Raw genomic sequence first — 27,262 nt, forward strand, 5'->3', positions numbered from 1 at the left:
AGAGTCTGCCCCTTCCCACTCAGGGATCACCCTCTTCACCATAAAATCTCGAAGTTGGACATAGGCGAAAAAATCCGTCGAGGGGAGGTCATATATAGATTGCAAGGCAGCAAAGGGTACCAGATGTCCACCCACTATCAGCTGACCTAGGACCCTAAGTCCCTCCATTTCCCAGCGCCGAAAAATCACAGTATCTCTAGCGGGCAGGAAATCAGGGGCAAATCTAATGGGGGTAGCATAGAAATATCGCTGACGTGGGAACCAAGCTCGTCGAACCCGGCTCCACGCATGCAAAGTACACTCCATCCCATAAGATGTCCCAGTCTGCAGATCCCGAAGGATATCAAAAGACAGCCAGGGCACTGCTGCCAATGGGTAGGCAGGTTGTAAAGCCTGTTCCAGAGAGACCCAGCGCTGGGAGGGATATGCCCAATGAAACAGTCCTTGCAGTTGGGATGCATAATAATATGTAGAAAAATCAGGGACACCCATTCCCCCGTGTAACCTGTCCCAATACATACGTTCCCTCCGCACCCTAGGGGGTTTACGTGTCCAGATATAAGCAAAAGCCCGCCGTTGTAGCCTAAGCAAGAACCGTTTAGGAATTGAGAGAGGCAGGCAGGAGAACAAATACAAAAAACGAGGCAGCACATTCATACGCAAAGCACTAATCCTACCCATCCACGACAATCTCAATCCCTCCCATCGATCCAGATCAGCAAACACAGTTCGTAGCAACGGAGGGTAATTCAATTCAAAAAGGTCAGAAAGTCTTCGAGATATACGCACACCGAGGTATTTAATGGATTTAGCCGCCCATCGAAACGAAAACGTAGCACGTAAGTCCGTTACCAACGAGTCCGGAAGGGAAACATTAAGCAATTCAGATTTTTCAATGTTAATTTTAAAGCCTGCCACCACACCAAACATAGTCAAAACACGAAGCACCTCCGTCAAAGAATGATGTGGGTGGGTCAAGGTAAATAAAATATCATCAGCATACAGTAAGATCTTATGTTCTTCGTCACCCACCACAATCCCTTGAATATCAGCATTCGCACGGATAGCAGCTGCTAAAGGTTCCATAACCAACGCGAAAATCAGCGGTGACAAGGGGCACCCTTGCCTAGTTCCTCTACGAATCATAAAATTAGCAGTATATCGTCCATTAACCCTTAAGCAAGCCTCCGGAGCAGCATATAATAAGGTCACCCAATGTAGAAAAGCACCCGAAATGCCCATCTTCTTCAAAGCTGCTAGCATAAACGGCCAATAAACCCTATCAAAGGCTTTTTCAGCGTCAACTGATAACAAGACAGCTGGAACGGAATCCTGATGGGCCACTCCAATAAGATCTAACACTCTTCGAATATTATCACCAGGTTGCCTCCCTGAAATAAAACCACACTGATCTCCATGAACTAGGAAAGGCAAAAAACGTTGCAACCGGACTGCCAAAATACGGGTAAACAGCTTATAATCAACTCCTAACAACGAAATAGGGCGGTAAGACCCACAAAGGAGGGGATCTCTCCCGGGTTTAAGAAGAAGAGAGACCGCAGCCTGACGAAACGAATACGGCAAACAGTCCCCCTCCAAAAAAGAATTAAACAATCTAGTCAAAGGAGCGACTATATGGGCCTCCATTTTCTTATAAAACAGGGGCGAAAAACCATCCACACCCGGTGCTTTGGAAGCAGCCAAATGATGTATAGCTGCCACCACCTCAGCGGGTTGAATAGGGGAAGAGAGCCACTCCGCATCAACTTCCGCCAAACAAGGCAAGGTGACGTTAGATAGAAAAGCATCTATCTCCCCCTCCGTGGCTTCAATTTCCGGAGAGTACAGAGTCCGGTAGAAGGATAAAAAAGCCTGATGGATGGCCCCGTCATCTGCACAAAGCTGTCCCGATTCATTACGAATCCGAGTTATGGAATGTTGTGCCTGAGTTTGCTTGATCTGTGCAGCTAACAAGCGACCCGCCCTACCACCCCATTCGAAAAACCGTTGTTTCCGTCTCTGTAGGGCCCAAGCCATGCCCTCTAAATCAATTTCCTGTAAATCCCTCCGGCACTCCGTCAGCGCTACCCCCCCAGCCACCGACGGAGCTCTCTTATGAGCATTCTCCAGGCGTCGAAGGCGGGACACCAGCTCTAGTCTACGAGCCACTCGACATTGGTTACGATACGACCCTCTCGAAATACAACAACCCCGAAGGGTGGCTTTAAAACTTTCCCATAGAATCGCAACATTAATGCCAGCCACGTCGTTAAAAACAAAAAATTCCTTGACATCAGTCTCCAATAGTGTCAAGGTATTGGGATCTTTCAACAAAGAGTCATTCATACGCCACAAACGACGACCACCTCTAACCTGTCCAACCTGTAACTCCAGAGTCAAGGGGGCATGATCTGACCACACCCGGGGTTCAATACTAGAGGTCAGGGCTCGAGGCAGAGCCACACGAGGCAGCATCCACATATCAATTCTAGTATATGAATCATGTTTCGATGAATAAAAGGTGTAATCCCGCGTGCCAGGGTGTAAATAACGCCACACATCTATCAAATCCTGCCTACGCAGGAAGCGCAGAAAAGCCCTTCTGTCGCTTCTAGCATATCGGATGGAAGAATTGGAATTATCCTCCTGAGGATAGCAGGTAAGATTAAAGTCTCCACCTACAAGGAGAGTACCTTCTACATGATCTAACAGCACACGTTCCAACAACGTAAAGAAGGCCCCCTGACCAACGTTTGGGGCATAGACATTCAGTAAACTATATAAGGTGCCATCCAACTCAGCCTTGACCAGTATGTAGCGGCCCTCAACATCCCGCACCACCTCTCTCAATACCACCTGGACACGTTTATGAATTAAAATACCCACCCCCTGGGTCTTTTTCCGGACCTTATTAGAAGAAAGGAAAACATGTGGATAGCTATGGTGTGTAAGCAATTTCTCATAGTGAGATTGAAAATGGGTCTCCTGAATAAATCCAACCGCACTATTCAGGCGGCTCATTTCTTTAAATAACAAGCGTCGTTTTTGTGGAGAATTCAGACCATGTACATTATAAGACAGCAAAGTAAGTTTATCCATTTATACTAGAGAAGAAAAAGCACTTCATCACCAAAGCAATATCCTGTTCCAAAGCAGCCAAATCAACCAACCCCTGCAATCGCAACCCTAAGAAAAACAATATACAAACATACTTCCATACAATCATACAAAAAAGCACTCGGTCACAGCCCTTCCCAACACCAACACCCCCCCCTCCCCCCAACCCCCCAACAATACCCCACATGGTCCAGCTACCAAAGCACCTGGTAACCACGGTACAGGAAGTGTAGAGAAACAGTTCACAAAGGGACCCCCAGAATAAGCCCTATAAACAACCTTCGCGACAGAAGCCGCTCAGCAAAAAGAAGAAGAAACATACACAGCACAAAATTTCAGGAACACATCTCACAAGCACAAATGTTCAAATGGATGAGGACGTGGCCGCTTCCAAAGGGCGACGGGCTACAGCCGACCTCGCCACTCTCTGCCATCCCAACCCTCTTCCCGATTTGGGTATAGGTGACCTTTGAGGAAGTGGAGCCAATTCTGAAGCCGTCATCAAACCTGCTTCCACCATTCGAGACTGAACATCCGCCACAGATATTGCAGTGTAGTTCTTGCCTGCATGTGTAAAGGCCAGTCCGATAGGATAAATCCATCTATATCGAACACTGCGCTCCTGCAGTATACGGGTACAGTCTCTATACGTGCGACGGCGGGCCAGGGTTGCTGGAGCTACATCGGGATAGACATCAATGTCCGCTTCTTCCCATTTAACAGTTCCCCCAGAACGCCTTACCGCCCTAAGCACATGTTCTTTATCCATATAACGATGGAAACAGGCCACAACATCACGAGGGCGGTTCACATCACGAGGGCCAGGGATGCGGTGAGCCCTATCCAGCAATGGTTTTCCCACTTCCACAGGCAAACCAGCGGACTCTAGTGCCTGTATACATATATGATCAATCACCTCCATACAGCGAGAGTCAGAAACAGTGTCAGGCACACCCCGAAAGCGAAGGTTGCACCGTCTGGAGCGATTCTCCAGATCTTCCAGCTTTAGGGTGCTCACATCAGCTTTTTCCTCCAGCGCTGCAATCCTGTCTCTTAGCTGTGTTAGTTCAGAGCCATGTGCCTCCACTGCAACTTCTGTCTCTCCCACTCGATTCCCGATTTCACCCACCTCACGTTTTAGCTCAGCAACAACAGCATGGATATCAGCTCGAACTGCAGAGATTTCAGATTTCAATTCCTGGAACCAGCCACGCATCTCCAGCTGTAAAGTCGGCAACGTTGCATCAGCATGTGAGCCCTCCGCAGCCGCGGTCGGGTCGGGCGCCATTTTAGAGCCAGTCTTAGGAGGCCCATTCGGGATCGGTGAAGAAAACGCTTTTATATCGGTTTGTTTTTTTCGCGTCGCCATCGAGACGCAGCAAAGCAGCTACACAAACAAGCTGAGGGAAGTAGGCAGTGCAGGCACGCGAAATCGCGCGAAGATAGCCGAAATCAGCACGGGGGTCCGCGGAGCTATCGCTCTAGGCTGCCATCAGCCACGATGACATCACTTCCCCTCCCCGGGTATTTCAACACCCAGTTCAGCCACACCAGGAATGATATCTAAGGGATTGTCATGATGGAATTGTGGAGGTGACCACTGGCTTTGACATGCAAAGTCAATGTAACGCTGCACCAGAGGGCGGTTAGAGACCTCCCCATAGTCCATCGGTCTATTGGATATTAGACAGTAGGTCTAACCTGCCTGTCTTAATACAGGGGATAGAGCCCTAATAGATATGGATTGACATCGAGACCATAATAAGTGATGTGGCACTTTAGTAGATGAAGAACAGCATGAAGTCCAGGCTCTCCGAAGGTATACCATAGCCATTGAATAAATGCAAATAAATCCATTTCGTAAAGGTCCCATTTTTCCACCTAATGGTGGCCCGATAAGGGGCCTCACCCCAACTCAAGATGTATTGAATTCATACCCTATCCCTTGAAATTCCATCGGTTTCATGTGATGCGAACTGACCCACAAGCAAAACTATATTGCAACTAACCGGGTGTTTCGGCATATTATTAGAAAATAGAATCCAAAATGTAGTTGAAATGAGTTTATCATATACGGAGGTTAAATTTCAGCCTTTCAATCGAGGAGGCATCCTAAGGCAAAGTGATGGAAAGAATATGGAAAGTCTAAGCCAGAGGCCAATGCCAGAGAAAGCCATCTATGTTAACCAAATATTCAAGGGATAGCATCGGGGAAATTGAACTGGAAAACCGATACCGAAGCAAGGCTATATATGTTAATTGAAGACATCATCACAGCGATTAGAGCTTGCCACCTGACTAGCCATCTGATATTGATGGTATCCCAATTCAGTGCGTCAACACAAAAAGGTGCTACCTCAACACATTTATGAAGAAAACATGGCCAGCCAATTGCTGGGAATCACTGTTCATACTTATATCAAAATGGTGACCTCAGGACCATGACAACTACAGGATCATCATACATATAGCTAATGGCATAAGAGAAATGCCCTTAACAATACTTTCAGCAGGACCATCATACATATAGCTAATGACATAAGAGAAATGCCCTTAACAATACTTTCTACAAAGCAAACAATTTCAAAAGGATGATTGTCATACCATATCATAAGTAAGCATCAACAAATAGCTTAGTTTTAAGCAAATTTTTAAAATAGAATGCTCCAAACAATCTTATTTGACTGGATAAGTTATTCCCTAAGGACATCCCAGCAATCATAAACATTCAAATATCACTTCAATTAATGTGATAACAGTCTACAATCATATGCTGAGCAAAATACCGAAGTTCCAGCTGAATTCAGCAACATGGGCAGTCAATGGTAGGGGGCTCTAAAGCAAAGCGGAATGTTACCTACAATCAGATGCATCGAGACTGAACTATGGCCACCTAAAGGGTTCCCCATCGTGCATCTGGTGACTGCGCATGTAATATCTCGTGGTGAAAGCCATCTTTAGAAGCCAATTGGGAAGGATCGAGCTTTGAGTTTTCCTTGGTGGCCGAAATATAAACAACCTATGCTACGTATGAAATATAACGCTGACCCCCACCAGCCCCCCCAAAAACACCCTATCAGCTGAGAAAGTCAAAACTGAGCATCCTAACAAGAGATTGGCTCTGACATTGCATGCGACACAGAGAAGTTACAACACTGCAACCCCTGGGCCCCCATGCCGAGTAGGCAACTAGCAGGGAATAAACACTCTACAGAACAACACGTGGCCACTCCTGAAGGTTCTCAGCATGGCGCCGACCGCCAGGAAAACCTGTCCCATGAAGATGGAGCATGCCCACATTTATTCCTTGACCACTCACTGATTCGATGCCAGACAGCCAACAAATCAGGCCAGATATAAACGACTCACCTAAGCTGCGGTGCCAGCCAGGACAATACTGGCCATGCACCATCCGCCACTGGCAAAGGACATGCTGCGCAGCCCTTGGGAGAGACTGTGGGCCGCATTCCCTCCCTTGCCAAGCACCAACACTGCCCAGGAGGGGTTCGCATATGTTTTTCTGCCGGGGTATCTACAGACCAGATAGGAAAGAAAAAACAATTATGATGTATAAAAGGCTCGCTATATGGGGACAGACATATCCATGGACAGATATCTACTATGTCATTATACACCCCCACCCGAAGCACAATATGGAGCTCTACATGAAATCTCCCATACCAATTCACTCACCTTATCATGATTAGTCAACACAATGGACTTGTGCATTTGCATCTATTGCCATTAAATCACTTGCATTAAGCTTCAGAAGCTCCTGCAGGGCACAGTTTAATTAATTCATGACTAATTGGGGCCGAGGACAAGGAAACCCAAACTACAGTCCGTGTGATCCAACTGGGCTCAATATTTCAAACAAAATAGCAGCCAGGGTGAAGATATCATGCATAACTGCCAGCCATCCAGCCCCTTGAACTGCCAAAGCACGTGGCTGTCCCCTACTCCGTGGGCCCAGCACCTGGCCTCCCCCACGCAGCACCCAACCAACCACACCTGGGGTAGATGGAAGAAGTGCCTTCAACCAGGGAGTCGCCTCAGCTCTCTAAACACCATAGCTCGAGAGGGAAGGACATCCGAAACCAGTGGCCATCAGGGAAAACATAGAAACATGACAGCAGAATCAAGGCCAAGTGGCCCATCCAGCCTGCCTATACGCAGTAACCATTATTTCTTTATTACTAAAGAAACCGTCCCCACTTGAAAAGTTTACCATTCAATCAGCCAAGCCCAAGCTTGCCAGTAACACCCCACAGCCACTGGCACTCCACCCGCGCCTGCCAGCTACATCACCTTTTGCCTTCGGCCACTTCTGCTTTGTCTGCCTTGGATGACAGAGCACAAACTAAAACTTAACCCGGGAAAAACAAACTTCATCCTCCTAGAAAACAGCAAAACCCCAACCTTAACAAACATAGTAATAAACTCGATCTCATACTCCATTCATCCCACACTAAAACTCTTTGGAATACTAATTGACAGAGGCTGTACCATGCAACCACAAATCAACAAAATAATAAAAACATCATTCGCAACTATGAGAAACCTAAGACAAGTCCGAAAATTCTTCGACAGAAAACAATTCCAACTTTTGGTACAATCTCTAATCCTAGGCTTAATAGACTGCTGCAATATAGTATATCGCCCCTGCCCAGCAACCATGATAAAACAATTACAAACAATACAAAACACAGCCCTAAGACTCATTTACTCGCTGAAAAACTATGATCATATCACAGAAGCAATACCACGACTCACACTGGCTCCCAATACAAGCAAGAGTATACTTCAAATTCCATTGCCTACTATTTAAAGCTATAAACAGAGACAGCCCAACCTACTGGAACAACCAACTAACTCAAACTACCTCAACCAGACATAGGAGAACCCACACACTATTCACACACCAACCTACCAAAAATGTCAAACGAAGCAGCAAAACTGGGCAGACAACTCACAAATCTGCTATCCTCGACCACAGACTATAAAACCTTCAAAAAAGAAACAAAAACCCTACTCTTCAAAAAGTACATTAAACCTTTATCACCCAAACCACCATCTACATAGCAAATCAAAAATATTCAAACCACTCATTAGACATTTACTAGTATCTTGACAATTCTCTTGTAATCCACCGAATGTATTCCGTAACATCATGACAATTCTTGTGTAATCCGCCTTGAACCGTAAGGTAACGGCGGAATAGAAATCACTAATGTAATGTAATGTAATCCCCTTGACCGTACCAAATCATAAAGGCCGTTGCAGGGAGCAATAATCATACGTGCTGTTCGAAACTAAATAAATAGCTACACTCCTGCCCCTATGAGCTGAAGCCGCAATGCATTAAACTTTTTATTTTATTTTTTAATTATACCCCTTCTCCAGTGCTGTTTATCATTACTTACTTATATCTCACTTCATTTATTTATCCTTTACTTTACTGAGTCAATCTGCTGCCATGACCGACTCTCCATATGACTAAAGCATGGCATGACCCACTCTCCACGTGGCCAGAGCATGGCCGCACTGCAAACACCCCACCCCTTGCCACCATGACTCACTCTCCACGTGGCTCAGAGCATGGCCACACTACAAGCCCCCACCCCCATGCTTCACTGTGCCCTACCTTCCTGCTGCTGAAAATACCTACCAGCGGGAGGCACCCGAGCTCTGCTCCCTCTCCCTGCTCGTGTACAACACCACGAGCCGCCGACACCACTACCTCTGTCAGGATCACGCTGTCGCCAGAGGAACAAAGGCAGGTCTGTGCTCTGTCAGCCGCCCTACCGCCCCCAGACTTCACTGCTGCTGCTCTGCTCTCCCACGGCCATGGCCACCGCCGGAAGCGAAACCTGAGGTCACCGAGCTGGATTGTGACTCACGAAACTCACCTCCGACGATGCGGGGAGAAAACAAAAACACTGTACTAGGCCGGCCCGCTGAAACTAGTGGAAACACACCACCAAGTGCTAGGAGAGCACAAACTTTTCCCACTGCCCACCTTGGACTGCCTCGTGCTCTTCCAGTGGCTGCAGCAGCTCTTTAATCACTGCCGACACTTGTGCCTAATGACGGACAGCAGGGGCTGGCAGGGAAACGCTGGAATGCTCCTGTTCAATTCGCAGAGAACGGCGGCACACCCAAACCATACAACTCAGCAGAAGAACCCACTTAATTCTCTGGTGCACGTCCCACCGGCCTCCTCCTCCTTCCCCGCTGCCCACCCGCAGGGCTCGGTGCTTGGGCGTCGGAAGTTTGTTCTAGATCACTGGAACAAACTTCCGACGCAGGTAATCAAGGCCACAAGCGTGCTCGACTTTAAGAATAAATGGGACATCCACGTGGGATCCCTACGTGGGTCGAGCAGCACTCAGACTTAATGAGGTGGGTCAGTAGAGTGGGCAAACTTGATGGGCTGTAGCCCTTTTCTGCCGTCACCTTTCTATGTTTCTATGTTTCTATGAAGAAGGACACGGTACTACTCGAAAGGGTCCACAGAAGAGTGACTATGATGGTTAAGGGGCTCGAGGAATTGCCATACAGTGAAAGATTAGAGAAACTGGGCCTTTTCTCCCTTGAGCAGAGGAGATTGAGAGGGGACATGATCGAAACATTCAAGGTACTGAAGGGAATAGACTTGGTAGATAAGGACAGGTTGTTCACCCTCTCCAAGGTAGGGAGAACGATAGGGCACTCTCTAAAATTGAAAGGGGATAGATTCCGTACGAACATAAGGAAGTTCTTCTTCACCCAGAGAGTGGTAGAAAACTGGAACGCTCTTCCGGAGTCTGTCATAGGGGAAAACACCCTCCAGGGATTCAAGACAAAGTTAGATAAGTTCCTGCTGAACCAGAATGTACGCAGGTAGGGTTAGTCTCAGTTAGGGCGCTGGTCTTTGACCAGAGGGCCGCCGTGTGAGCGGACTGCTAGGCACGATGGACCACTGGTCTGACCCAGCAGCAACAATTCTTATGTTCCCTATGCTCCCCTCTCCTGCGGTGCCGGTCTCATCACGCACCACTATGGAGCTGCCCTCTTTTTCTCCCTGGAGGGAGGAACCATCCCGCTGCACAAACAGGAACAGCCACATCGGGCAGAAAATGGACCAAACATCAGGTGAGCATATGGGAAGACTGGGCAACCGAGTACAAAAGAGCGCCGAGTACAAAACGCTGCGACTCTCCCATGTCGACGGCCGAACTGCAGCTTCCGCTTCAGTTCAGGTCACCTCACCCTCTCTCGCCCCGCCCCCTGTGCCTATATCCCTGACCCTAATTGGCTGCCCTCCTGACCCTATTTCTCTCTGCCCCTGGTTTCCCCCCCCCCCTTACCTCCCTTTCCCTTCCCCCCCCGGCAATGGCTTCGGTCATTTTGTTGCCGCTGCCCCTTATAGGGTGGGGGCTTGTCCTTTCTGAGTGATAAAACTCTACCATAGAAAGTTGATTTAGGTCCTCTTTAGTTGTGCTTCTTCAATATTAGTACCAGAACCCAGAATGTGTCACTAAGGAAACTTATACTGCATAATCTTGCACTGTAACTATGGCAAATCCAACCTGTAAACTGTCAATTAGGATAAAACTCCGTATTCACTGTGATAGGGGATTAACAGAACTGCAAATACAGAAAAACCGTGAATAACTTTTTCATACGTTATTCGCTGTTTTCTATTAAAAACCAATAGTGAATATAGTGAAACCGGGAATAACATGGTGGGAGACCCGGCCTGTTCCTGAAGGAGAGGCAAAACACGGTGAAGAAAGTACTGGGAATCAGTGATTTTCTCTGTAAAAGCTTGGAATCAGCGATTTCTCTATGCAAGATGATGTCATTTGGGGGGAGGAGCCAGCAAGCTAAAAACCGTGAATAATCGAAACCGCGAATGCTGAAACCACTAATATGGAGGGAGAAGTGTACACCAGTATTTCATCATGAAGAAGTGTAATTTGTGCAGAATGTCAGATTCAATACTGGCCATTTTGATAGGCAAATTAGATGGACCATGCAGGTCTTTTATCGGCCGAAATGTATCGTGTTACTATGTCGCTATAATGCACAAGACCAGAATTCACCTTAATTCATAGTTCTTGAATTGCAAGCTTAAAGTCAATCTTTCATGCCAGCAGGATAGAAAAAGATAAGAAATTAGCTGGTGCACTGCTGATGGCATCTCAGTTTGTTTCATTCCATTAGCTTCTGATGTTACTAGATTGCCCTGCTTTCAGCAATATTCAGTCTACTGTATGCCCAGAAACGAAACAGAATGTGGTTTTATTACTATTAGTTTTTAAATACAGGAGGAGTTTATCCGAAGGGATTAGTTTATTAGAAATATAGTCAAGCTTTACCATTTTTGTCATTACTGTTTAATATTATGGTAAAAACACAAAACGAGAATGGTATTTTTATCTGCATATTCGGTGGAACTCATACACGTCTATCACCAAATACCCATAGATGAATTTATTGAGGGAGTTGTAGGACAGCCTCTCAGCCTGAGTTGATTTAGGTGCATAGTTTTAGCTAGATGGCATGGAATACATAAACTAGAACAGGGGTAGGGAACTCCGGTCCTCGAAAGCCGTATTCCAGTTGGGTTTTCAGGATTTCCCCAATGAATATGCATGAGATCTATTTGCATGCACTGCTTTCAATGCATATTCATTGGAGAAATCCTGAAAACCTGACTGGAATACGGCTCTCGAGGAACGGAGTTCCCTACCCCTGAACTAGAATATAGTTAAACTACATTCATGGAAAACCTTATGCCCCATCCCATTTTTCCAGGTAAATTTTGTGTGTGCACATTCTACCTGCTGAGATGGGGCACATAATTTAAACCTTGGGATTAGCCCGACTAACTCCTTAGGGATCTAGCCAATCGGAGTCTTAGGCCACTACCAGTGCATCCCAGGATGCAACGGAAAGGGGAAGGCCTACCATTCTGAAGGGGTGGGCCTGCTGGCCGGAGAGAGTAGGTATCCCTTATAAAGGTCCGGGGGTCCGGGTGAGCTTTGGGGGCTTGGGGGTGTCAGGATTTAGGGGGTCGGGAGTCATGTTTTCGGGGGTTGGGTTCCAGCAGGAAGGAATGGGCATCCCTCCTGCTGGGGATGTTGGGGGTCTTAGACTCCTCCCCCTTATATCCTGTGATACACAGGGAGGGGTCTAAGGCCCTGATTGGCTCAGATACCTAAGGCCCTGATTGGCTCAGAAGCCTAGGGCCCCTCCTCGTGCATCACATAATATACCGGGAAGGGAAAGGCTGACCACTTTGGACTGGCAGGCCTAGGAGTAGGACAGATTGAGCTTCCCTCTTGCTCCAACTTCTCTGAAAAAGTATGGGGGAGTTCAAGGGTGGGAGTGGAATTTTGAGGGTCCTCCGGTGGCAGGAGAGAGTGGCCATCCCTCCTGCCATTTTGCTGCCACACAGCAGAGCAGTTGCCATGGCAGGAAAGAGTGGGCATCCCTTCTGCCATTTTTACTCATGTGGGAGAGGTGGGCAGGAGGAAGTGGGCATTCCTCCTGCCATTTTCACTGGTATAGGGGGGTGTTGGTTCCCGGTGCCGGTTCATCTGGGAGGGCCGTCATTGGCGGGGGAAGGGGCTTTTTCATTTTTTTCTAATGGGGCAGACATTGTGCATGTGTAACATGCACAGCATCTGTGCCCATTTAAAAAAAGTTAAGACTTTTTTTAGTGCAACGGGAAGCCGTGTTAGAGCATTAATCGCTCTACTAGTTTATATGGCATTTTAATATTAATGAGCTTATTTGCATGGTTGGATCGGGGAATGAGCAATCATTCAGAAAACCAGGCAGTGAGCCATTTTCTGCACCATGGTCAGCAAATGTGATCTTCGCTAAAGCTGTTAAAACAGGTTTAAGCAACGATCGCTGGCTTTAGTGCATCTGGGCCAGTGTCGCTTGTAGGATCTTTCAATATAATTGTTTCCATAGAATTGAATACGGTTTAGTATTGATAAGTGCTTCAAATAACTGAATTTAAAATGTGCATCATGTTACCCATGATTTAAAAAAAAGTCTATTTTGAGGTACACTGAAGGTATTACTTGTCAATAAGAGTAGCCAGCAGCCCTTCCTCAAGCGTCAGTCTTTCCACCACCTCACCAAATTTATACCCAGAATGCATTGCAAGAAAAACCTCACTCACTATGATGTTCGAGTGTAGCCTCTGAGATCACAGTTGAATTGAGATAAGTGCATTATAATATACAACTGAGAGAAAGAGTTATGTAAAAAAGAGAAAAAAAAAGTTAAATATATCCTTTATGCTATAAGAGTGTGGCTATTGATGAGTTTATTATATAACCTAGGCTTCACTCAGAAGATAAATTTTATCTGAAAGTTACTAGGCTTTGAAATTTGGTGATCTCCCATAAGAGCCATAGAAAACACATGTTGCTTCTGAGCAACAATGCCAAATAAAGGGTTAAATGGCCATTGAAATCACTTGACTGGGGCTAGCCGGGTATAGTCACTTAAGCAGATAGTGCCGCTAATACACTGGTTACAGCCTAATTCTATAAATGGTGCTAAAAATTGCACACAGAAATTTGGGCGCATACCTAATTTCTATTCCCAATTTAATTGAATAACAAGCCAATTAGCGCCAATGTAAATAATCTACTTAGACGTCTTGGCCACCAGGATGCCTAATTTTATACCCCATACTGGATCAGAAAAACATCCATGTTGAAAACGTCCTAATCCTAACCATTTGGACGTGGGTGGAGCCAAAATAGACATCCAAACAGAGCAATGGGGTACCTTAGAGCAGTGGTTCCCAACCCTGTCCTGGAGGAACACCAGGCCAATTGGGTTTTCAGGCTAGCCCTAATGAATATGCATGAAGCAAATTTGCATGCCTATCACTTCCATCATATGCAAATCTCTCTCATGCATATTCATTAGGGCTAGCCTGAAAACCCGATTGGCCTGGTGTTCCTCCAGGACAGGGTTGGGAATCACTGCCTTAGAGGGCACTGCTGTGAAAGTCACTTACAGGGTGCCAGCTGTATATGTCACCATAACCCCCTTATAATTTATGGTGATCCCCCCACCCGCAACCTACTATACCCTCCTGTGCAAAAGCACTTATGACTGCAGGTGACACCTATATGGCAGTATAGTAGGGTTTGTGCAGGCTCATACGTTCTACCATAAATACAGTGGTTAGAGTGGCTTATGGGCCTGGGTCCTCTTCTTTATGGTTCACTAGCCCACCCACCAGGCTACTTAAGACACCTGTTTGCAGTTCTACTAGGCTTCCCCATACCAGATGCTGCTGTTTTAGAGACAGATATGTACCTTTTTGTTCTCATTTTTTATGTGATGCAAGGGGGTAAGTAAGCACGGGGGGAGTGTGGGGGTGTTTTACCTTGATGCATGAAGTAGTCATCTGGTCAGTTTGGGAACCTTTGTAGCACTTAGACACTTCTAAAACAGGTCCAGTTCCAGACGTATAAGTTCCATCCAGGATGTCTTGCACAATGTTTGATTATCGCTACAAGACGTCCATGTCTAACCTGCCCTTGAGACCGCCCAAACCTACCTATAACATGCCTCCACCATGCCCATCTCGTGTTCTGGATATACAGAGGCTGGAACACCTCGCTAGATGTACAGAAAGATGGTTTTCAAATATCGGCACTTGGACATCCTAGCAATTAAGATGCCCAAGTGCCGATTTAGAATGCTTTATGGATGTCTATGATTTTAGATTATGAGCCTATATGTAACAATTTTTTTGTTGTTGTTGTTCCTGGGTAAAAGTGTTCTTTCTTAATTGTCTCTGCCAAAAAAGTAAAGAAAATGGCTATCATTCTCCTCAAACTTTGCTTTTGTGAACAGGAGATTGATATTTTGAAATTTACTTTCTTGTAGATTCCAGATTGATTACTGCCCAGGAACAAAAATTGTGTTACATAGTGTAATGAATTATCAGTGCTAAGGGGCAGCAATTAAAATTTACATGTTCATTTTTAGGCGTCAGGATCCGTGCATAAAATTGTTATGTGGTTCCAAAAAGGGAGCATGGCCATGGGAGGGTCATAGGCGGATCAGGGGTGCTCCTGCAATTTATGCGCACTGTGACAGAATAAAGGGGGATCCACGCCTAATGTAGGTGTGAGGATTTACACCAGGGTTTAGTTGGGATTCATATTTGCAAGCTTTGCGTTCTAAGGGCCTTAATGCGGTTTTAAGATTGGTCTCCTAAATGGGCTTTTATTTAGCTGAATGAAAATAATACTGGTGTGTCTTGATGAGGTGGGGTAGAGAGTACCATTGGTTGGGGAGGGGAGGTTGTGGAGAGGGGAGGTAGAGGTTATTGAAAGGTTCAAACTCATAGTCATATATAGATAAATTGGGGGTTTCTTGAAAGGGGTATATGTCTATTTTACGATGTATATCAAATTATTATATTTGATGCATCATTATTGTAATAAGTGCCTTGATGTTGTATTTGATGTTGTTTGCATCAATAAAACTGTTTGAATCTAAAAAGTTTGGAAAAAAAAAAGTTAAACATGGATCCCGTCACTAAGGAGGAGAGTGCGATGTAGTGGTGACAGCTACATCGCTGTCACCACTACATCGCACTGGGGAGGGGAGAGTGTGGCACAGTGGTTAAAGCTACAGCCTTGGCACCCTGGGGTTGTGGGTTCAAACCCACGCTGCTCCTTGTGACCCTGGGCAAGTCACTTAATCCCCCTATTGCCCCAGGTACATTAGATAGATTGTGAGCCCACCGGGACAGACAGGGAAAAATGCTCAAGTACCTGAATAAACTCATGTAAACCGTTCTGAGCTCCCCTGGGAGAACGGTATAGAAAATTGAATAAATAAAATAAATACAGCTTCAGCAACCTATTTTTTGTTACCATTTATAGAATTAAGTCCTTAGTGCTTATTATGTGGACATTCGGGGGGGGGGGGGGAGGGGGGGGCAGAATTTGCACTGACTCCATACATTTAAATTGCTATTCACTATTACCGTAAAAATACAAAATTTGGCAAACAGCAGCCTCTACAGAGTGAACTGCTCCTCTTTCATGCCATTCAGGTCTCATTTCAGATGATGAGTCTGTCTGTCTCTGTCTCTGTCTCTCTCTATTCTCCACTCCATATGCAGTCAGCATAATTCATCAGTAACATAAGATAATACACATTTTTCCACTGGAATTGTACCAAACACAATGACTACTGAAGTCTATCCTAAGCAGAAACACTTGCCAGTAAAGGAGAACAAAGAAAATTTACAGTTCTTGATAGAACTGAAAGACTGCCTATTTATTTCATTTTAGAGATTATAGGGGAAAAAAAAATGCTTATGGCCCGGATTTAAGCCGAGACTCTTCAATGCCGTGTCAAGAACTTGAACATATAATTAAAAAGCAGAAGCACCTTCGTAAATATTGTATGGTATATATTAGGGGCTCTTTTTCGAAGGCACGTTAGGGCCTTAACGCGCGGAATAGTGCCCGCTAAAATGCCGTGCGCGCTAGCCGCTCCTCTTGAGCAGGCGGTAGTTTTTTGGCTAGCGAACGCTATAGCACGCACTAATCTGGTGCGTGCGCTAAAAATGCTAGCGCACCTTCGTAAAAGGAGCCCCAAACCGCAGCACCTACGTCCAGAAAAATATGCGCAAGTCATTCAATAGTTGGCCATCGTTTGAGTAAATGCAACTAAATTTAACAAGAGGATACTTTTTTGGCCAGAGGACGATAAACTACTTTTTGAACTGAAATGTCCAGTTTTCTCCAGGCTAGAGTCACCAAACTGAGACTCATTTTATCTCTGAGAATATTCTCTCTCTGAGAAATTTGCTTGATTGGACCCTTTATCTCCATATGGGAAACATGTACGCAGAGCTCATTTTTCTAAGAGAAACATCATTTCTCGCCCTCGCTTTATATTTGAGTTGGTTTATATTTGAGAATATACGGTATCCTGAGAACAATAACAGCCCAGAAAATATCAGGGTAACTTTTTGAAAAACAGTAAAGAGACAAAGGTATGAAGTACTAAAGTACATTCAGTTAGCATAGAAGGTGATGTGCAAATATTACAAATAATAGTCCTGATTCTATAAATGAAGCTTAAAGTTAAGTTGCCTAGATGGGCACGCCTAGCTGGCTTAGGCACCTACGGTGTGGCACTATCCCCTGGCACTGGGGTCAATGGCAGTAATCATAGAGGTAGTTCCTTGGGCAAAGGCTCATAGGTGCCGACTCTTGGACACCCTATTGTCTTGCTCGTCCCCGTAAACAGATACCCTTCAGATGCCTCAGACCTGGACGGAGGAGCATAGCGCAATCTTCATTGGTGGCTCCAGCCAGAGTCTCTATTGAGGGACATACCCCTCCACATAGCCTTCTGGGTAATACCGATGACAGATGCCAGCCATTACGGCTGGGGGTGATCATTGCAACGGCCATCTAGTTCAAGGCCGATGGGTGCCCTCTCAGAGAAAATGGTCATGAAAAAGACTGGAGTTGTGAGCCACATGGCTGGCATTACTGACACTGTGGAAATCCCTGGAAGGCAAAGCAGTCAGGGTGGCTTATGTCATGTGACAGGGAGGCACCAGAAGTGCTCCATTAAGATTGGAGGCCAAGTTGCTTTGGCAGAGATCCACCTGCAGGCGATCTCCGCAGCTCATGTAGCAGGGGTGTACTTACTGTACTTACTTTTCCCCCTTTCCTCTTTCTATTTAATTTTGTTGTAACTTTATTTCCCTTCTCCAGCTTCCCTATATGTTTATGTTCATCAAGTCTGTTTTCTCCCCCTCTAATATTTTAATTATATTTTTCTTCTTTTAACTTTTATTGTATTTACCTATTATAAACCATCTAGATACTTGGGATAGACCAGTGATCTCAAACCCGCGGCCCGCCAGGTACTATTTTGAGGCCCTCGATATGTTTATCATAATCACAAAAGTAAAATAAAACAGGTTCTTGATCATATGTCTCTTTAGCTATAAAGTAGAATATTATTATTCAGACTTAGCCAAAAGGAAAGATTTATAAACTATAAAGAGTTTTACCTCATGCAAAATTGTCATTTCTTTAATAAGACATTAACTATTTTTTCTGAGGCCCTCCAAGTACCTACAAATCCAAAACGTGGCCCCGCAAAGGCTTTGAGTTTGAGACCACTGGGATAGACGGTATAACAAGAAATTATTAAATCTAGAAACCTGGATAAGCCAGCTATCTCAGCCAGCAGGCACTGAACCCGGGGGAGTGGATTTTGTCCCGGAAAAACCTTCCGATGCATTATGCATCGTTGGAGACAACCAACGGTCGATCGGATGGCTTTGGCAATGAACAAGATTGTTCCTTCAGCCGAAAATATGGGTCCAGAAGTGCCAGAATACAATGCCATGTTATTGTTGCAGATTTAATTGGGAGTACACAGGCTCCGTAAAAGTTAGTGCTGGTTGCATTCAGATAGGTGGCCTGGTGGTTCCACTTTGTTTTACCGTATATGATATGTTTTGATTAGTATTGTACATTATAACTTATTACAGAGCAGAACAAAAGTGTCTTGTTGGGAAAGTTTCCTGTACCGACAGTGTTTTGGAAAAGACTACAAGCCGTTGGCCCCGTTCTAACCTCTTTATATTGCTTCATCTTCTACGTTTATCGGTGTCCCCTGATGAAGGCATCATTGATGCCGAAACTTGGATCCTTGTTGGGACTTTTTTTTAAACAATAAAGCTTATATATATTGGCTGATTAGGACATCTATATATATGTAACTTACAGCAAATGTAACTTCTCTGCAATTTGTAACCTAGCTGAAAAATAACTTCACCGTAAATGTATCATCACTGAAAATGTAAATGTTGCTATACCAAAAAAATAAAAATAAAAATTGTAACTTCACCGTAAATGTACAGTCTCTTCATCTGTTAACCGCATAGAACTTCCATGGTAATGCGGTATACAAAAATAAAGTTATTATTATTATTATTATTATCTCGCTTGCGTTTCTTTCGTTTTGTTTGTACCGGGCCTATAAGGCCAGCACTCTCTTTTAGTTGCACAAAACTAACAGCCACATTACCACTGATTTTAATATACTACACAACTTCATCATTTCTACAATGCTACCAGACAAACACAGTGCTGTACATATTATAATGCAGGTACTTTCTGGTTCTTTCTCTGTCCCTAGCAGGCTCACAGTCTCTTAACATGCTCTTACATGGGTCTTTCCCGTGTGCTGAGGCCATTTTTAATGCAGCAGTAAAACGGACAGTTTTCCTTTTTTTACGTTAATTGCCACGCGCTGTGACCATTAAAAAAAATGTGCACGTTAGAATTTTCAACACCTATTTTGTAGGGGGTAAGGGCTCACATGGTAATCCTGCACTAATCAATTAGCTCATAGTAATGTAGCTGTGTTAACTGATTAGCACAGAAACACCCGTTTGCCATCCCCGTGCATGCTCTCCTCTGCACAAAAATAAAAAAAAAATATTTCTTAACACATGCAGATTAGGAACTTACCAAAGGACACCTGAGCCTGTCCCAAGCTAAGCCCTTTTAAGTTCCAGTAAGCATGCACTAGTGCTTACTGCAACTTTGTAAAAAGACCTCCAACTATGCAAAGAACAAATTTAATAAATTGAAGCTCTTCTCCTTTCAAGAAACTGACATATTTGAAGGACCTATAACTAGAAGCTAACAAAAGAAACTAAACTAAACTAAACTAAACCTTAGGTTTGTATACCGCACCATCTCCACAAGCGTAGAGCTCGGCACGGTTTACAGGGTTAGGTTGAAAAGGAGCTACAATGAAGGGTTATAGGAAAGGAGCTAGGAAGATAAAGAGGGACAGGGTACCAAAGAGCGGGACGTGCTAGATTTTTGAAAAGAGCCAAGTTTTCAGGTGTTTGCGGAAGGAATGGAGGGAGCTTCAAATTCTGAGCGGGGATGTGAGGTTGTTCCAGAGTTCTGTGGTTCCATGCTCTTGCCAAATTTTATCACACAGCCTAGGATGTTTGTTCTAATACATAGTACCTTCCAACTTTAATGGAACTGCCTTTTAGCGAGTGTCGCTTACCTGGTTGCCAACTGAAAGCATGTTGCGATACTCTAATGTCATTTTGTAGTATTCCATGGACATGAAAAGGGTGTTCAACACAATGCACATAGTGATGGCCAAGTCAAAAAAAGGATCCATGATTACAAACTTGACTTTATGCTTGATTTTTATCCACAGTGGACAACAGTCCCAAATAAAATACGCCTGTGCAAAGTGAGTCCAACATGGATGGCATTTCCGATGGGATTCTTCCAGTTCTAGAAGAAAATGTGTAGAACTCATTAAACCACATTATGGTTTTACATTTTCTTTCATCTTCCATTTTTATAAAAACATTTCATAGGTTTATTAAGGGATTAACTGGATAATAACACAAGAGCCAGAACTAATATAAAATACACTGGCTGATATTAAAATCAAGTTAACCAGCTGGGAATGGCCATCAACTGGTTTACATAGAAACATAGAAACATAGAAGATGACGGCAGAAAAGGGCTACAAACCATCAAGTCTGCCCACTCTGCTTACCCACCCCCTGTCTATGCCCTAATGACCCAATTTCCTTATCTTGACCCTTGTAGGGATCCCACATGGGTATCCCATTTATTCTTAAAGTATGGCACGCTGTCTGCCTCGATCACCTGCACTGGAAGCTTGTTCCAATGATCAACCACTCTCTCTGCGAAGAAATATGAAGGTATCTAGTCATTTTCAGTTGAATTTTATTAGTGAGTGGTGCTGAAAATGACCAGTTAGCACTGAAGTGGAAGCCAGCTACATTGGGAGTGTTCTGAGGCAGAGTCCAGTTAGCCCCCGAAGTTCTGAGCTAACTGGCCATGTTTAGCGCATAAATAGGACCAGATAAACAGTTTTTCTATCTTTATGCACTAGCCCATGGCCAGTTAAGTCTGAATATTAGCTTAATTGATCATGTGCTAGCCGTATTTTAAATAAACGAAAATTCAATGATGAAGCCCACATAGGGCTTGGCATTGAACTTCTTGCTTTAGCACTGGTGATGTACAAAAAAAGTCTCTGCCTGCCACCGGCTGAATATCGGCCAGGTGGAGGGGCATAATTGAAAGGGACGTCTAAGTCCGTTTTCGTCTAAGTCGCAAGTTGTCCAAAGTAAAAAACAGCCTAGGACACATTTTTGAAAAATATGTCCAAATTCTTTTTGTTTCGAAAATAATCTGATTGTCCACGTCACTAAATCATCCATCTTTATACTACATTTTCATCCAACTTTTCGTCCATGTCAAAAACAACTAGAACAAGCCCTGTTGGACGTGGGAGGGGTCTGCAAAGTGATGGACTGAACACCCAAACATGCCACCTAAATAGTGGGGTACCTTACAGGGCACTGCTGTGAACTTCACAAAAAGAGTGACATGTCTTCTCCTCACTACATCTCCCTTATAGATCATGATGAGCCCCCAAACCACCTCCAGAATCCCCTAGACCCACTTATCTACCACCCCAATAGCCCTTATGTCTGCAGGAGCCACTTATATGCCAGTAAAAAAGGGTTTTGTGGGTGTATAGGGGAGTGCACATGTTTAAGTATCAATGCAGTGATTACAGGGGCTTGGTGGCAAAAAAGTGCTTCTTTGCACTATGGAAATTAAAAACCATCAAAAAATATTTTGACCCTCTATCTTTCAGACTACTGGTACAGTCATTGATTCTTTACACCCTGGACTACTGCAACATCATTTACGTGGGTATACCTAAAAAAAACTGTGAAAAAATTAAGAATAGTGCAAAACACGGCCGTCTGCTTAATATTTGGACTAAAAAAAATGAACACATTAGTCCCTACTACAAACTGGTACACTGGTTGCCAATGGAGGCACAAATAATATTCAAATTCCCTTGCTTTTGCTTTAAACTGGTGTGGGGAATGGCCCTTACCTATCTCTTACCACATTTCGAGCTGCACATCCCCATGAGGACAACCAGAAATCGCAATCTTTTTGCCTATCCAAAGATCACCGATTGCAAATACAGGACCTTTCTGGACAGAACCTTTAAGTTTCAAGCTAGCAAACAGCAGATCTGGCTAGGCAATTACATCAACAGAGCCGGGTCGACCTACGGCGCATTTCAGAAAGAAATTAAGACAGCTCTGTTCGATAGATTTATCTCCTAGTCAGATACCCCTTCTAAAATTATTAACAACATGTCGATATTGTATATTCTCACTAATTGTATTCTGTTTCCACTGATTGTTCAGTGACATCTTCGCCAATTGTATTCTGGAATTCGCTGATTGTCCAGCCCACTTCACTGAAACATGTTGATATTGTGTTTCTCACTAATTGTACTCTGTAATCACTGACTGCTCAGTGACATCTTCCCTATTTGTATTCTGTAATTCGCTGATTGTCTAGCTCTCTTCACTGTAAACCGCCTAGAAGTCACAAGATTGTGGTGGTATAGAAAAAATAAAGTTATTATTATTATTATTATGGGCATGGGTCCTCCTCTCTATAGTTCCCTAAACCCCCCCTCAAGACGACTTAAGCCGCCTCTGTGCTGGATGACTAGGCTTTCCTATGCCAGGCGGCCAGATGATGATGGTCTGGAGGCTGAATTTTAAAGGTGTGATTAATATTTTTATGGGGGGGGGTCGGTGATCACTGGGGTAGTGTGTGGGGGTTTGTTTTATGTGTTTGCAGTGCTTATCTGGTAACTTTAGGTAGGTTATTGTGACTTAGACCATGTTTTACATGGTCTAAGTCACAAGGTCCAAGTTCCGTCGATCCTGGGCTGTATAACTTTTGGTTATACATGCTGTACGACTAAGTCTAAGCCGGCCCACATCCCGCCCAACTCCCGCCCTCGACACTCCTCCTGAAATGCCCCGTTTAGCTTTGGTCATTCAGCGGCACTATGAAGGCCTAGGTCATTTAGAAATACGTTCAAAACCCATTTTTATTATCAGCACTTGGACGTATTTGGGAAATGTTCATCCAAGTGCCGACTTGGGCCGGTTTTTGGACGTTTTTCTCTTTTGATTATGAGCCCCATAGCGTGTAATACAATGTCAACATAACTGGTAAGTGTGAAAACTAAATAACATCATTTTTATATTTCTGTTTTAACTTTTTATAATCATTAAAAAAAATCATCCCTCTTCCCAATCACCTACCGAAGATGCCTTTCCTTCTTGTCCACGTCTTATTGAGAAGCATGGTACTCTGTAATTTAGAATGACATGGTGACAGAATTTGTCACCATCCCCTTAGATAACCACAGAAAACCATCCCATGTAATTTTTTATTATTTATCTCAACCTCTGTCCTTCTACACCAGAATTTTTCAGTGCATGAATTGAGGGTCAGAGGTTGTGCCCATTCATACTCTGATTCTTATGCGAGTCAAGTATAGGATAATGAAGCCATTGTGACATCACTGATGAGGTTGTGTTTTAGGCATTGGTGGAATGAGGTAATATGACATCACACTATCAGCTTTGGAATGTTGTTGCTCTATGGGTTTCTGCCAGGTACTTGTGATCTGTGTTGGCCACTGCTAGAAACAGGATACTGGGCTTGATGGACCTTCTGTCTGTCCCAGTATGGCAACGCTTATGGTCTTATGTTCTAACCATCAATTGTCATTCTTTAGTGTCTATCTCAACCTCAGTCCTTCTTCACCAGCATTCTTCAATGCAAGGCTTGAGGGTCAGTGGTTGTGCCCATTCATACTCTGATTCTTCCCTCTCAACTTAAAGAATGACATGGGGATGGTTTCCCGTGGATAACTGCGGTGATGGGGATGGGGACAAATTCTGTCACCATGTCATTCTCTACACTGGGCTTTTTTTTTTCATATTGCAGAAAAAGAGCATAAATAGTACAGGGAGCAAATTAGATAGCACTGCTTTTATAGTACTACTTTGGGGCAATGCCTATCTGTCACTTTCATGACACTAATACAGAGCTGCTTAGTTCAGATGTCTTTTCAGAGCCTGGGAGCACTAACTGCTGCCATAATTTCCGAATGTATGAGGTAGAATATCAAAATAATTTCATTTACAAAATAGTGGGTCAACAGTGACCTGCCATGGTCAGTGTTTTGTTTAAAATCAGGCTGTGGTGGTCTATAATAGCCGGATATTCTGCACTGTTATTTTAATTATTTATTTACTTTTCTCTCAAGGGAACTCAGAACTGTTTACATGAATTTATTCAGGTACTCAAGCATGTTTTCCTGCCTGTCCTGGTGGGCTCACAATCTATCTAATGTACCTGGGGCAATGGGGGGATTAAGTGACTTGCCCAGGGTCACAAAGAGCAGCGTGGATTTGAACCCACAACCTTAGGGTGTTGAGGCTGTAACTTTAACCACTGCACCAAACACATTCCACTGCACCAGACGCAATCCACACTGCATTATCCAGATATTTCAGTGGTGCTGGCACATGTCCAATTAATGGCAATATTCAGACCACTATTTGGTTAAGCTAGGTCATCCTTCTGAAATTTCATCTATGGAGTGAACTGAGTAAGGCTGCTATCCAGAGAAGTTCCCGAACTATCTTGACTCCACCTACACTCCGCCTCTAGCACTACCCACACAGAGGATAATTCTCAAAATGGGTCAAGAATGCGATATGCCAATATGATAGGTGCCATGAATGTGCCAAGAATGTGTGCCAAGAATGTGATATGCCAATATGATAGGTGCCAAGAATGTGTGCCAAGAATGCGATATGCCAATATGATATGCCAAGAATGCGATATGCCAATATGATAAGAGCAAGCTCTTATTCCAGCCATAGAGTTGATATAAATGCTCATCTAGATTGTTAAAGAATGCGCATGCATTATAGTATTTCCTAATCTATGCAGGCATATTTGTGTCCCACCCGCACTCCATCCAAGCTCCTCCCATTTGAACACCTACCTGCAAAGTATGTGCCATTTAATATTGCAGCAAAAAAGAGGAGAAGTGCAATTGGTTATCAGACAGAAAACAGAAGGTAGGATTAAATGGCCATTTTTCTCAACGGAGGAGGGTAAATAGTGGAGTGCTGCAGGGATCTGTACTGGAATAGGTGGTATTTAACTTATTTATAAAATATCTGTAATTTGGAATGACGAGTGAGGTAATTAAATTTGCAGATGACACTAAACTGTTCAAAGTTGTTAAAACGCGTACAGATTGTGAAAAATTACAGTCAGACTGTGAAAATTTACATGAAGACTGTTAAAAATTATAGGCAGACTGGGCTCCAAATGGCAGGTGAAATTTAATGTGGACAAATGCAAAGTGATGTACGTTGGGAAGATAAACCCAAATCATAGTTACCAGGTGCTAGAACCAAGAAAAAAATCTGGGTGTCATTGTAGACAATATAATGAAACCTTCCACCCAATGAGCGGCAGCACCCGAAAAAGCAAACAAAATGCTAGGAATTATTAGAAAAGGGATGGTAAACAAGACTAAAAATGTTATAATGCTTTTGTATCATTCCATGATGTGACCTCACCTTGAATTTTGTGTTCAATTCTGATCTCCTTATCTCAAAATAGATATACCGGAACTAGAAAAGGTTAAAAGAAAAGCAACCACGATGGTAAAGGGGATGGAACTCTTAAGAGGTTAAGGCTCTTCAGCTTAGAAAAAAGACGGCTGAGAGGAGATATGACTGAAGTCTATAAAATCCTGAACATGTAGAACGGGTATAAATGGTTCAGTTTTTTACATAACATAACATTATGCTTATTAACCGCGTAACCGTAAATTCAACGCGGTTTACAAAAGATTATTAACAGTAAACATGATCTAGGAAATAGAATAAGTTAATTAGTCAAATACTTGGAAACGAGATAAGTCTTCAGCTGTGTTCTAAAATGTTTATAAGAATAAGCTGTGAGCAACAATGGTTGAAATTCTTTGACGTGAGAAGCTGCCTGAAACGCTAAAGTGTGATTAAGAAATTTCTTACTTTTGTACAGAAGGGAAAATTTAAAAAAAAAAAAATATTATTATTCTTTATTCAGTTTAAAACTAACATTAAGTGCAGCATAATATAGAAACATTTTACATTTTAACAGCACTTAATATTCTATCAAATTATATTTCATATCAATTATATATATCAACCCCCCCCCCTCCCAGTATATACCCAACAGTTGCCCTTGTTCATAAATAAATCAAAGTATCCCCAACCCCACCCCCGCTGGACGTGTATATTCAAAGGGAAAAATAATAATAATAATGATAATCATTCCTTACAAAATTTTGTTAATGGCTCCCAAACATCCTTAAATTTCTTATAATGCCCCTGCTGTATAGCTATCACACGTTCCATTTTAAAAATATGGCATAAAGTATAATTCAACCGGTCCCAGTTTTTCCAGTTCTTCATAATATGTTGCATGGGTTTTTCTGCTATGTTTGTATGAAGCTATGGGAAGTCTATTAACCAAATAGAGAGGGGCCTTTTAACAAAAGCAACCCAGCTTGAATAATACCCGAGCCTCCATAGGCAGCCAGTGCAGCTCACAATAAAATGACATAACATGGTTGTACTTCTTTAAGCCGAAGATCAGTCTGACCACTGTATTTTGTATCAGTAATAATCTCGCCTTTTCTTTCTTGGTGATTGTCAAATAGACAATATTGCAGTAGTCAAGAAGACTCAATAGTAACGATTGAACCAATAGTCTAAAGGCAGCAAATTCAAAGTAAGGTCTGATTGTTCGTAATCTCCATAAGGTAAAGTAGCTTTTGTGTACCACTGCATCTATCTGGGTTTTCATGATGAGATGCTGATCCAGAACCCTTCAAAATTTTCAAAGACTAGGGGACACTCAATGAAGTTCCAGAGAAATACTTTTAAAATCAATAGGAGGAAATATTTTTTCACTCAGAGAATAGTTAAGCTCTGGAATGCATTGCCAGACGATGTGGTAAGAGTAGTAAGATAGCTAGTTTTAAAAAAAGTTTGGACAAAGTTCCTGGAGGAAAAATCCATAGTATGCTTGCCTTGGATTAGTAGCATGGAATGTTTCTACTATTTGGGTTTTTGCTAGGTACT

The 27,262-nt window shown here is 43.5% G+C and overlaps 1 protein-coding gene across 6 annotated transcripts in view; it reads right to left on the bottom strand.

Moving 5' to 3' along the window:
• Window positions 1-27,262, bottom strand: part of LOC117354345 (sodium channel protein type 5 subunit alpha-like) — an 839,094-nt gene that overhangs the window by 349,650 nt on the left and 462,182 nt on the right. For all 6 annotated transcript variants that reach the window (XM_033931713.1, XM_033931710.1, XM_033931711.1 and 3 more), the window contains one exon: window positions 20,227-20,465. In XM_033931713.1, coding sequence (XP_033787604.1) covers window positions 20,227-20,465 — 239 coding nt within the window. The remainder of the gene's footprint in view (window positions 1-20,226; window positions 20,466-27,262) is intronic.

This window comes from Geotrypetes seraphini, chromosome 2 (assembly GCF_902459505.1).
Source record: "Geotrypetes seraphini chromosome 2, aGeoSer1.1, whole genome shotgun sequence".
In the NCBI taxonomy this organism is placed as follows: domain Eukaryota; kingdom Metazoa; phylum Chordata; class Amphibia; order Gymnophiona; family Dermophiidae; genus Geotrypetes; species Geotrypetes seraphini.